Source organism: Anabrus simplex, chromosome 5, assembly GCF_040414725.1.
Source record: "Anabrus simplex isolate iqAnaSimp1 chromosome 5, ASM4041472v1, whole genome shotgun sequence".
NCBI lineage: Eukaryota > Metazoa > Arthropoda > Insecta > Orthoptera > Tettigoniidae > Anabrus > Anabrus simplex.
The window spans coordinates 110,980,488-110,994,959 of NC_090269.1; the positions used below are offsets into that span (position 1 = coordinate 110,980,488).

Sequence of the window (14,472 nt, forward strand, 5' to 3'; positions counted from 1 at the left end):
CACTGATGGCTTTAAATACATGTTACTATGAACCATAGATATGAAAATGGCATGCTGTTATTTGATAACTTTTTTCCTTTCCCATGTTATATTAAAGACTTGTATGGGCTAGGTTGAAATTATTGAAACACTTTTATTAGTGAAATGAAAAGTTCTGTGATGATGCTGTTTCCCTTTTGTAGTCTTTTACATTTAGAATGAGATCAAATGTTTATTCACAATTTAACTGATGAAATTCTTTGAATGCATAAATAGCAACATCAAATGACTAAGCTTATACATTCCGTAATGTCTCTGAATAAATTATTTTTCAAATAAAACACAGTATGGTTCATTTTGGTTCTTTATTGTACACTTCTATGATATTTTCCATTATTTCCCACAGTTTATCCTTCTCCAAATCCTCGGCAAAAACCTGAAACAAACAGTATTTTTGTGAGCATTTTCCAAGTAAAAGAATATTACCAAATATTTATTAATGCTTTCCTCAAATGGATGGTGTTATGCATCAACTGACCAAGCGCCAAAATCGATTTTTTTAGATTATTGCACCATCTGGTAGCGAAAGGTGTAAACTTTACATAGGTTATGGTGCGGACTTTTATTCTCAATATGATTTCGCAGGAAATGCATTTTGACCAAACGCCAACCTCACAATCATTAAATTGAAGTTTTGCATCAAGTGACCAACCACCATTTCTGAGTCTGAATTACGCATCAAATGACCACACGACACGTGTGCAGTCACTTGGTCGTATGATGCTAAATGTGGATTCCCGTGTCGCAGATTCACGAGCAGGTTTTCTTCCTTGTTACACAGCTTTCGAATTTGCATTGTTTCTCCGCAATGTGTCATCATTGTAGTTAACCTACTCTTTCTCTATTCACTGAAATCCGTCATTGTGGTAATAAGTACTTAAGTCTAAGAACATAGCAATGGATCGTTATCCTCATATATCACGGTCTGAGCGAATTCTCTTGTTAGAATCAGATGCTTCAATAATCTTCTGTTAATTCACAAATTAGAGCTTATATGTATTGTTTTATGTATTTAAAATACGTTCCTATCTTAGGAGTCCAAATATATTTGAGAGGGTTCCATCACACCTGCAAACGCTACGCCCATTTCAATAAACGCAGATCACTGGCAGTCGACGAACAGCTTCATAACGCTGAGTTCATTGACAGATGACCGAAATTCTTTGGTTACATTATGCGAATTTGTGGTAAGTTGATGTGGCCCGTTACCATTACACCTATTAGATATCATATGTCACGATACAATATCCTGTTAAACACACTTGTACATTTTTTTTAAATGTAGTACTTAATCGTTCAGCATAAATACATGCTATATCAGATTACTGTTGACAAGAGATAAAATAAAAACAACCAAACAAACTACAAACAAAAATCTTAGTACATAACAAAACACGGCAAAAATAATCACTTACTAAGGACGAGATTTGAAGTCGACCTCCTGTAGGCCCTTCTGTAACTAGAATAAGTGAGGAGAGTTTGTAATAAAGTGCTGGAAAAGATCCTCACACGGATAATAAAATTTAAAAAAATAAAAATCAATTGGTCACTAACACAAAGAGATGTTCCAGTTTTTCTAGGCAAGGTAACTCTTATTTTCTTGGTAATGCTTGTTATACTAATATTTCATTGAGAAGTAAATGGGCAGTTGAATAAAAGAAGCACTGAGCATCAATAGCACTCGAGTGGAAATTCGTTCACGTTGATGTATTTTATTTTTGATAAACACAAACATTCACTGTTCATGTTCAGATTCTTCTCTTGGTGAAAGTAAAAGATCTTGAGGAAGTCTACTTTTAATCCGTCGTGGAAGTGTGGATCGTTTTCCAAGGGCAAAGAACACAGCACCAGGCACATTTTGGAGTTTCTTGAAGAACGTCTTGGCGTGCATTGAAATCACGTGTTCCAAAGTGTCTAACTGAAGTTCACGATGTAACTGTTTGTTTCGGACGTACCAAGGAGCGTTGGTGATGATACGGAGAACTTTGTTTTGGAATGATTGCAGGCGTCTGATAGTGGTTCGAGCCGCCCCTCCCCAGACTGGACAGGCGTAGGTGAATAAAGGACGGAGCAGTGATTTGTAGAGAAGTAATCCACATTCAAATTTGAGGGAAGATTTCCTGTTTAGGAGAGGATATAGTCTTCTTAGTCGTGCATAACTTAGATTTAATATCTGATTTATATGGTATTTCCATGATAAGCGACGGTCAAGGAATACTCCCAGGTACTTCACGGCCTTGTCGTTAGGCGTCCATTGGATGGCTGTTCCATTTAGGAAGATTGGTGGTGGGAGAGGTGGACGTCGAAGAGTAAAGATCATGGTTTCACATTTTGGTACATTCAGTGAAATTCTACAGTCATCTAACCACGTTGATATAGTTTGCAGAGTGGCACACTTGTAAATAAGAAATTCAAAATGTGTATGCACGTTTCCTAGCTTTCCCTAAAATGTTTTTTTGTAATCGATGAAAATAATACAACAGAGGAAGCTGTTCCAATTGATAAGAAACATGCAACTGAAGGTGTAGATCCCACAACATTCTCTCCAGCAAAAGTTAACCAACAACACTTGACTGCAGTAAACGAATTTCAGGTGTGTTAAATGCGTTACTAAATGTACTTAAATTTTCATTGATCTATTTAAGTTCGTCGCCGGCTTCAGAATGAAAATGGATCAGCTCTACATGGTCTACTCACTCCGTTATGGCCCAATGGAAAACCAGTTTCAGAAGCGAAGCTGAACGACCTGCGCTCCCTCATGAAGCGAATTCCCAACGATGCTAAGCCTTTCTATAAGGACCTGTTTAGTGAACCTGGAATAGACGATGATATAGATGGGTCTGATTGTGGAAATATGGATTTTGAACTCGAAAATTCTTAAAATCCTGCATTATGTTACACCAGTGTAATTTCTATACTATATTCTAAAATTCATGTTTTTCTATGTCATGTTGTATTCTGTTATGTATAACTTAATCCTGAACTTAAATAAGGAATAACATTAGTTAACAAGTATCATATTTTACACTGCACTGAATTTTTGAAAGTCCATTCGATCACTAAATGACAGTTTTATTTGTTGGTCAAGTGATGCTAAACAAAAAACTAAGGTAACCGCAATAAAGCATCAAGTGACCAAGCGCCATTATCTCAGATTACGACAATATACTTCAAATATCCCTAAATTTTATACATTAAGAAGAAAATTTATGTTTCTGTCTTCATTTTGGTATAGAATACCTCACATTTAACAGAAAATGTGAATTAATACAAAGGATTTTGCGTTTGTGTCAATATCTCAAAATCTACTTTTGGCGCTTGGTCAAGTGATGCATAACACCATCCAAATAATAGTATAATCACATCATGGAAAAACAATGGGAATGTGGAAGAAAAATGGTCATTATACACTTGATTTCCACAAGGCAAAAAATAGGATTCACAGAGCTAAGGTATGGAAATTCATTACAACAGGGAAGAAGTGCTTCCATTGTAAATGCCTTCATATTCACATAACAGTTATATGATGAAATGACTTGGGTAGGGACCACATTAACACCTTGTTGAACTAGTACCCAGAATATGGTAGTATGAAGTATGCTCTATAAGTTAAGTTGTGAATGAAGCTTTAAGCATATTCTAACCATGGTGGATCAATGATTTTCTGTATCACTTCCTTATCACCATATTCTCCGTGAATACCTTTCCACTTCTACTAAGCAAATTATCTTGATTTGCTACCTTAAAGATTTCAACTTTGTCATCACCATGTCTGCAGATTCTAGATAATGTGTGCTTGATCTAGTTTACTAACCAAATAAAGCTCTCTTTATTTCGTAGATTTCAGCGGCCTTTGTTCCCGTTTTCTGAGCCGTTCTTGAGTTAAAAGGATATATTTCTCTGGAGAAGTTTCTAATAAATATGTTCCACGTTTCCTAAAATCAATAAATGACCTTTTCCTCAAAATTTCATGCCTATTGCATACCCTGTTTTTTTATTATTATTTTTTTTTGTAGATGAAATATAATTCCTAAATGTCGGATTTTTGACGAGTGCTTCTGATGTTACTATTTTTTTTCTATTTGCTTTACGTCGCACCGACACAGATAGGTCTTATGGCGCCGATGGGACAGGAAAGGCCTAGGAATGGGAAGGAAGCGGCCGTGGCCTTAATTAACGTACAGCCCCAGCATCTGCCTGGTGTGAAAATGGAATACCACAGAAAACCATCTTCTGGGCTGCTGACAGTGAGGTTCGAACTCCCGGATGCGAGCTCACAGCTGCGCACCCCTAACCACAAGGCCAACTCACCCGGTGAGTCTAATGTTGCAAAAGCAATTGGGACAACTCTGGAGTCAATAAAATTAGGCTGCTGCTGGGGTTTTTTATATACGACAGGAACTGAAGTTGAGGTTAGAACTGACAGATGTAAACTCTGTTTTAGTGAAACCCTTCTATTAGGATGAAACTGTTATAAACATATAAATTACATTACCACCCAAGTTATGTATGAAGAGTCACTGGGGCTGGTTGTATGTGCCGTCTTCATCATCATTTCATCCTCATCACGACGCACAGGTCGCCTACGGGAGTCAAATCAAAAGACCTGCACCTGGCGAGCCGAACATGTCCTCAGACACTCCCGGCACTAAAAGCCATACGCCATTTCATTTCAGTGAACTCTAATGTTTCAAGAACCCGTTTTTTTAACTTCAAGGCAGCTGTATTAATTAGAAATGAAATAATTACAATCAGAACTATAAAGGGGGTCTGAGAGCTGATATATACATAACTAACCTACTGCCAACAATGCCTTTTCTATGGCAGCTTTTACCTGTACCACACTGAACAATCCCAGCATTCCAGCCTTGTCATTTGAAGTAAACGATTTGCTCAATCACCGAAGCCCATATATCTTACAACTTTAATTGCAAATTGATCTAATAATAAATATGATAACCAAGCCCCAGCCCTAAGAAAATGAACCTAATACTCTTCAAACCCATGTACTGAAAATGATGATCCTTGTTTTTAGGGGCCAAACATTGAGGACATCAACTGTAACTATATACTATTCTGGACTCTTGAAGTAAATCTCAAGTCCTCTCTCATACTCAGAACCCTTTTCTTCAGCGATCAATCACTTAAAAAAAATATCCTCACTTGTCACTGAATCATCAATAACCATTTCTTCCTGGTTAGTTTCCTAACTAACTAACTTAATCTCTGCAAGACCTCTTGTCAACATGGGGTCAGAATGACATTTACAAGTAACACCATATAAGATCATGCTTGTACCTTCAACAAACTGTTTGTCCAACCATTGTCCCGTTTCTCTACGGGGATGGGCATGCGGCGAGATGAATCTGTTGTGGTGGGTTTTTATGATTGGATACTCTTCCTGACGTCAACCTCATCAGAGGAGTTAATGAGATGAAATGAATGATGTGATATATGATAGTAGCAAGGGAGAGGGTGAAACCCAGTGCCAGCACATAGCCTACTCCTATCGAATAGCACCTAGGGCTCTGCTCAAGGCTTAAAGTCTCCATCCAACGGATGAATCATCATCATCATCATCATCATCATCATCATCATCATCATCATCATCATCATCAACATCAACAGTGTCTATGTCTTCACTCCATATGAGCACTGCAGAGAGGTTTGGAATTTAATCCAGGCTTTTGGCACGCAATCTAGTGATTATGAATTGTATACCACCACCTCCCCTACCCTGCCAGCCAACATTCTGATGGCAAAATTTTTTTTGACCAACGGGACTTGAACCTGCTAACCACGCCGTCAGACCATTTAGACTTCAACGCCTTAACGATCATGACCACCAGGCGGGATTTGTACCTCCATTAAACTAACCTACCAATTTCAATGGTGACTCGCAGTTCTCAACATTGGTTTTACAACTAAAACTAACCAATAGCTATGCAGCACCACAAAATCTATTAACAATGATCATACAATTCTCTTTCACACCTAGATCCACTAAACCATGTTTGACAGTTGATTCACCATCAGTCTTGTCTCCAGCTTATACCTCCCACCCCTTTATCTTGAAGGGCTCCAATGTTCAACATCTGGTTTGCTCAGGTCTAAGGAAGCATCCCAACAATCGTGAACTGGAATCTAAAGGAAAGGAACAACATGGTGGAGAACTTTAAAATAGGTGTGTGACTTCACAAATGATGATGATTTTTTTTTCTTGCTACTTGTTTAACGTCGCACTAACACGTCAAATGTTTTCGGCGACAGAGGGATGGGAAGGTAACAGCTATGGTCTTAATTTAGGTGTGAGGATGGGAAATCACACAAAACCATCTTCAAGGCTGCCGACGGTGGGATTCGAACCCACTATATCCCGAATGCTGACCCACAGCTGTGCGCAGGCATTAAGTAATATCACAATAATAACTGAACTTATGTTGTAATGGTCCACCTTTTCAATACTATATTATGCAATGTTTACATTACATTTCTAATCTAGGAACTAGTTTTGGCCTTGGTTGGCCATCATCAGCTTTAATGCAAAACTGTACAAACACATCCAATAACTAGAACAAATGTACAAACACACACAAATGACATTCAAAAGTGTTAAAAACATCTGGGATGAACTATGTGCTCATGTAAAAATATGACAAAATTAAAATCAGGCTCTAAAATGCATTGCATCATGTTAAAATGTTCCATTAGGGCTTGTTGTAAAAATATCATGTAAATGCTGAGAAGTTCCTCTGTTGGACATTGTCAATGGTTGAATCAAGGACGGCACACGAAGATATGGTTAAATAACTGAACTGACACGTTCTTAATTCGCAGCTGGTAGACATTCACAATTCAATGCAGTGTCCATGAAGTTAACCTTTCGTTGCGGCATGGGGTGCGTGGCCTACTGTTGTGTTATTGAATGCTAGGCCATGCATCAAATGCCACAATGAAAGGTTAACATCATGGACACTGCATTGAATTGCGAATGTCTACCAGCTGCAAATTAAGAACGTGTCAGTTATTTAACCATATCTTTGTGTGCCGTCCTTGATTCAACCATTGACAATGTCCAACAGCGTAACTTTTCAGCATTTTCATGATATTTTTACAACAAGCACTAATGGAATATTTTAACATGATGCAATGCATTTTAGAGCCTGATTTAAATTTTATCATATTTTACATGTTGTGCACATAGTTCATCCCAGATGTTTTTAACACTTTTTAATGTCATTTGTGTGTGTTTGTACATTTGTTCTAGTTATTGTATGTGTTTGTGCAGTTTTGCATTAAGGCTGATGATGGCCAACCAAGGCCAAAACTAGTTCCAGGATTTAAAATGTAATGTAAACATTGCATAATATAGTATCGAAAAGGAGGACCATTACGACATAAGTTTAGTTATTAGTGTGATCACAATTCCATACAGATCAAATCATGAAGTTTATATCCTATCATTAAGTACTATGGAAAATAAGATAAACATTGTTAGGTGTAGTTTCTAATTACATTAATCATCGAATTTTTGACAGGACTGCAAAAAGCACTATTAACTTGACAATTATTATTCAATAACTCAATAGGTCACAGAAGAAATAAAAGATCTGTGTTCAGGAAAATTGCTGCACCATCCCCCATCTTGTCCATCCATTCAATCATATCATCATAAATGTTACAGGTGAACTATGTAATGTGAGTGGAATGTATTTTTTTTTTTAAGACCTTGTTTGAAAAATACGATATGATGTTTTATTTTTATTGACCTAACCTGTACTGTATAATGCTGTAACATAGGCATTTGTAAATAGTAGAATTCTGTCTATAGTTCCTGGAAAGATCCAGAAAGTTACAAAACAGGGTGTGTTACTTTGTTGGTATGTGTTCTAGAAAGTGTGTTCTGTCTATTCTGGAAAAATACGACTTTCGCGATCATGCGTATTCTAGAATGTTAGTCTAAGTTCTCGATCGAAAGTAAGGTTGTGATTGGTGAGTCTAGGTGGCGATAGGGAACACGTGCACGCTGATTGGTTGCCTCCAAGGCCAGTAATTCCTATATATAGTGAGCGACGTAGTGTTCGAATAAAATTCTGTATCCTGAATTCTGTCGGTCTCGGTTTATCTGTCTACGAGCAGCCTATCTGGATGACGTCACTTCGGTTTTCGGGATGGCACACTCCTCGGGTAAGCACTCTTGAATTCCGTTCCTGCTAAAAATTCCGTAATGTTCCGATTTGGTTTTCATACAGGAGTCTGCCCTAACCTCGCCTAGATTCACCAAATTAGTTACTTATGACGCCTTAGTTTTTCAGCTAGACTTACCTGTTCGTTTCCGAGGCATTCCCGTTTTGTTTCACTAAAATATGTATATTGTAGTTTAATAGTATTTCCCTTGGGGGTTTGCCTCTGATAGTTCTGTATCACTTTAGGTACGCTAGATTTTGGATAACCTGTAAATTGCATTGTACTACTGCATTGGTAACTGGATGTACAGTTGATTTGTAATTTGAATTTACACTGCTACGAATAACCTATGTATATCACTGAACTTATAGCTCATAACTTGGAATGTATATGTAGAATTATCTTGTAAATAATATTTTAAAAACTAAGGATCACGGTGATTCATTTCGGAATCCGCTATCTAAGCCATGTCCATGCCTTTGGTAGGTTCCCAGGCCTTCCATCTTCCCGTTTTGTCGTTCACTAGTTGGCCCTACTGATAGTTACGTACTTGTTTTGTTGGAGATCCGCGTAAAGGCTAGTTACTGTTTTTCCAAGTGTGTAGTGTTTTCTTATATTGTGTATTGTACTCTTACCTTCCCCTTTTAACTGTGCTTGTGCCTTGTTTAGTGTTACCCCTGTTGTCTGAGGTAACAATAAACAATAAAACTTGGTTAATTTGAACTTGAAGGGTTCATAAAAAAATAAAATCAAATACATATTTGAATTAAACAATATCATGCATCGTATTACTTTTTAGGTAAGTAGATGAAGTATTTGGAGGAGTGCCAAAATCCTTTGCGATCTGTGCCTGTTTCTTTAAATCCATTTCCACTTCATTTATAACTTTGATCTTCTGAGTTGGTCAGTATTTTGTATTCAGCACATTTTATTTTATTTTTTGCTAGTGGCTTCATGTTGCACCGACGCATATAGGTCTTATGGCACTCAGCACATTTTCTTTCACGGAAAGACATGATGGAAAAACTTGCACACAATTCTGAGTATAACTCGACATACTTCACTATTTAAGTGAACCAGACTGGCTTGGAAGCTGTGCTGCAGAGCAAAAGCAGGTATCCTGACATGGCACATTGTACTGCAAGCACTTTATTATTAACGGAAGCATTGTACATTCCCTTATTAGCTTAGTGTTGGTAATGAAGCCTAGCCATTGTCCCTTAATCCATCTGCAATCAATGATGGATATTTACAAAATGTCCCCATGCTCCACCTTCCAAGCCTCCAGCAATCAGTGGAACGTTTTACATTTCATCTGCTGACAGTTGTCAAACAACTCCACGTGGCGTCCAGGGTTTAGGCTGAATTTTCTCTCTTCCCGAAACTCAAAGTTTGCTACCTACAAGGCTATTCAAGGAATATACCCTTAGGCAGATAAGAGCTGAAACCTTTTCTTGGCTTCGCAACAACTAAAGTTCTGTTTCAAGCACCAGCATGACTCTACACTGCTTTTCTCTTTTGCCCAAACAGTATTTCATCATGCTTAAAAATAATTTTGTTTTGAATTAAACACAAATTTTTAACATGGTGTTATACAGGATTGTAAAGGGACCGAATGGAGCACGAGAAATGTTCAATTTAGTCAATAATTCAATATTAAAATATTCTAATTAATCAAGTTCTACTGTAGTATACAAGATAATAATAACAATAATAATATAATAAATCAATTACTTACAGTATACCAAGTCGGGGCATCTCCTTCATCTGTGGAAAGCACCTGGACTCCATAACACTGGAGTGCTAAGTTGATGCAGGCTAAAGCAATATGCTGAGGTGAATAGTCTAAAATAGCAGGATCATAGTGGAAATCCTGAAACAGATAGTATTACTATGTTAATAATGGTAACTAAAGACTCATCTTCAAGAATGGTCTGGAATATAGAAATGATGTTGAAATGTGTGATATATTTGGGGTCAAGATTGGGTAACATTATGATGCCACCTGAAAACAATCATGACAGACATTGGCATCTTTATATGCCAACTGTTGGTTTGTTTCTATGCTTTATTATAGAAGGGTTAAAAACAAGTCTAAAACTGGCCATAAAGTGTTTAAAGTGGCCCAGGGCTGTAACTACCGTATAAATTTAGGAAACTATGAAAATAAATCATGGTGTGGGTTTTTGCAGTCACATCCTAGTTTGTGAATCATGGGCAATGGCTGAGAGGTCTAGTGAGTGAAATACTAGTTTCCATGCGAGTGGGCATCTTAGACATATTCTGAGCTGTGGCTCTCCTTGTGCACAGGCAGCTAAGACTGTTAGAGGAGAAATTCTCACTGGGACTTTAGGGTAGCATCCTACTTCACAGAAATTTAAGAGCACACTCAGAATGTTTTCAGCAAGCCATGAACTTATACTGTGACACTTGTTCCATTTGACAGGCCACGGACTCTTAGAAACAACTTGTCAAATGTAATGGAATTTGATGGGGTGCTACCAATATTGATGGGGCTCATCGAAGAGTAGAATTGGCTGAGCCAGCAAAGAGGATGCGTCTGGATGTGTTGGGGTTAGTGACATTCAGGTTAGGGGAGATAACGAAAAAGAGACACGAGACTATACGTTGTTCTTAACAGATGTTAAAAGTGGAAGGACAGAGCATGGGGTGGTAAGTCCAAGAGTGGTAAGAGGCAATTTCAATGTCAGAATTGAAGGGTCCACTGCAAAAACAAGGTGGTTCCATTTTTGTAAGTTGTGGGAAACAACAAAAAAACCTCCCCAAAAATGCAACATAACTTTCTTAGGCATGATGAATGAATGATGTAGAGAGATTTAGCGGTTTTAGGGATTAGGACGAGAAATGTCTCAGTGTACTTTACACGTGAGGTAGTATCCTAGGTGAGGATGAAATAGACAACTTTTACGAATCACCGAGTGACATAATCAAGGTGAACAGCAGGGATAGGAGAGTGCAAAGAGGCAATTTCAATGTCAGAATTGAAGGATCCACTGCAAAAACGAGGTGGTTCCATTTTTGTAAGTTGTGGGAAACAACAAAAAACCTCCCCAAAAATCCAAATGTTGACTAAACATTTTTTTCTTTTCTGCAGCGCATAGTACCTACATAGACCTTTTATTTCAGCAAAATACTAATTTATCACATTATAAAAGGAATTGTTATAATTGAAAACAACTTTTGGAGCTGCCTTGTTTTTGCACTAAAGAGGGAGAAATCTGAGAAAATATGCATTGGATACAAATACAGGATACTTTATTCTCACAATACTGTAAAAGTAATCAATCTACAAACCCCAGGTTGTGGCTGATGACCATTATTATTTAGAGTCCAGGCCCCTAGGGCAACAAACAACATGATTGTCGTCATCAGCCCCAACTTGCTAGCATCACAGGTTATGTCTTCACTAACACTCAATGTCACTTTTGGATGTTGTGTCATTTGTGTCTTGTACGGAAGTAAGCGCCCTGTAGAAAGGAAGTTCATGTGGCGATACATATTTGTTCGCCAGCTTAAGGACATCATTAAGTTTTGCAGGAGCTACTGGCAGAGGTACATCATACAGTCTCTGTGTCGGAAGGGTGAGTTCACTGTTGCCTGGACGTTCTAAGTGGAATGGTTGTTTGACAAGATACGATGCAGTTGGACCACAGTATACTTCATCCTCGTGGCTTGCACTGTATTCAATGTTACAGTATGTTGTTACTTTGAATCGCTCTTTAGACTTGTTCTTAATGATTGTTAGGAAATACGGTGCAAAATGTTCCTTAAAATCGAGAAACATATCTTGAGTTACATTGATTACATTGAACTTTCTGGAGGTGTTAGCTACTAAGGTTAGCCACTCTGATGGTAAATACACACACTTGCACTTCCTTTTCTCCTTCTCTACCAGACCAAAACTTCGATCACATGGGAGTAAACTGAGCCCAGGTTCAGGGAATCGATGTGTAATTGTAGAAAATCGCCCTTCTTCACCAATGTATACAAAAACTGTACTATCATATTATTCTTATTCTGTGCAGCACAGTTATCACAAAACAAGTACATATGTCTGACTCTCTTGTCCAGAATGTTTTCGAAAGAATAATGTAACATACTTATTACTTCATTTTGCCCTTTACGGCCAATAGTTTCATCATAAAGGAAAAAGTGACTCATGAATACAAAATGAGGAAACCCACAGCTGCCGCATATACAACACGTCACCAGGAGGCACGACCGGTAATGGTAAACTCTGTTGAAAATCAAACGCGATTGTTTCATCGTCAGTGCGTTCGTTTACCAACGTAGACTTAGTTCGTAGGTCTCCATAAAACATCTCACTTCTCTTAAGATGAAGTTCCTTTTCTCCGCTCAGCACTGCCTTCTCCTCACCATCAGTTATTGTCTTCATTTTGCTGTCGATACAATCACAGGTCATGCAGGTATCACTTCTGGGATGAGCAAATGAAATATTGAAGTTAGAGTTAAAATAATGACTATAATAGTTATAGGATATCTTAGGTTTAATAGGTTTGTTTGCCTGTGGCAGTAAATACTGTTCTGGTTCATATTTCTGTAGGTACAGGGCATGCATTTTTAGTGATTGATAGTTCAGATGAAAGGAAATTTTTTGTCATGTTATCCCTCCAAGAGTAATGGGACCTTCTCCTAGGGAATGATCGAATATGTTCGTCTACTTGTTTCACCAGATCATCAGGAATTTTATTTAGTCGATTTGTATGTTTTCCTCATCGCTCTGGGCGGCTGCATATATTTGATGATATGCGGTTTCCTAGTATTTCAACTCTTTTGAGAGAAATTCCATACAGTGCACAAAATGCCTTCTTGGACACAACATATTCCAAGACTCCTTCTCTAACCTAAAATAACAAACATGTACATTAGCATATTAAATTAATCCTAATGAAAGTCAATGTAGATTAAAATAGTAGTATGTACGATATTGTTTACGTTGTACAAGAAAGTTTTTGCCGAGGGATTCCTTCTCCTGACTTTGCTCCCCTTCACTAAATACCCCTCACTGTACTAAGGCTCGCCAGATAAGCATCTGTAAATAATAAGATAACATCTTGCGTCCCTTTATCTGCAAGCTTGTAGAAAGACAGTAATATATTCTGTCTGCTTCATATAATCCGAACACTTGTCAAAACGTCGTCTCTTACAGTTGCATGGGTGGCCAGTCCTTTCTGGCATAGATTTACCACCCCATGAAATAGATGTCTTCCCTGCCACTTTCCGTGTTTTAATTACATTGCGCCTCCACCTTGCTTCTTGCGGGCATCTTTTCTTCCCTTTCTTGGCTGGAGGAATATCTTCCATACATGTACTGCCATTTCCGTCTGATGGATTATACTCACTCCCCGAAGCTGTAATATCCGAATCCGTGTCACACTGCTCCATGCTCACAACACAGACACAGCCAGCATCCATACTGAACAAAGCTAGGTACCAACCGAAGCCAGATTGCCAGCAATAATACCTGCTACTGTTGGCAGTGTGTGCCTCTTACTGCATGGTGCAGTTCTCTGTTGAAACGTGGAAGTTCCGCAGCAAAAACGACGTGACTCCAGGGGCCACATCCTTTTTGCACTAAAACTATTGGGGGGGGGGGGGGGTTAGATCTGATCACATAATAACGCATGAACGAACAGTCGGAGCGACACCGTTCTTCCACCAAAAGATCCGGGAATTTTTTTACTACACCAAACCATTAAAACATGATTTTCACCAAAAAGTGGAGGCACCCCGTTTTTGCAGTGGACCGTTCAATTGGACATACCTTCATGATAAGGTGGGTTAAACGTGATATATATGGAAGCTAACACGAATGGCAAGTGTTTTGTTCCCATAAGTGTTTACTGGACTTCTGTGCTAGCATTGGAGTAGCAGTTGCTAATTCATTCTTCAAGCATAAGACTATTACACATGGAAGGGTAAGGGAACTAGGTTCACAACAGATGGTTTCTTTCCAAACAAATAACAGACTAGTTCACAACTGACTTTGAATTCAGAAAGTCTATTAGGAATCTATGGATATTCTAGGAATTTTTCAAAGAAACAGACCACTGTCTGATCTGCAGTGAACTATGTATCACCAGGACTATGATAGAGAAAGTGAATCTGTCTGCAGATGGATAAGTGTAGAAAATCTTCAGGACAAGGAAATTAGATAGAAGTATATGGATAAGATTAGAGAAAAGGTCCAAAGAATAGACAGTA

At 38.1% G+C, this 14,472-nt stretch overlaps 1 protein-coding gene across 4 annotated transcripts in view; it reads right to left on the reverse strand.

The window, feature by feature from the left end:
• Positions 1-330: 330 nt before the first annotated feature.
• The window catches only part of koko (cyclin-Q), a 109,589-nt gene continuing 95,447 nt past the window's right edge, over positions 331-14,472 (reverse strand). For all 4 annotated transcript variants that reach the window (XM_067148297.2, XM_067148300.2, XM_067148298.2 and 1 more), the window contains 2 exons: positions 9,965-10,099; positions 331-415 (listed from right to left, as the gene is read on the reverse strand). In XM_067148297.2, coding sequence (XP_067004398.1) covers positions 332-415; positions 9,965-10,099 — 219 coding nt within the window. In that variant the 3' untranslated portion in view covers position 331. The remainder of the gene's footprint in view (positions 416-9,964; positions 10,100-14,472) is intronic.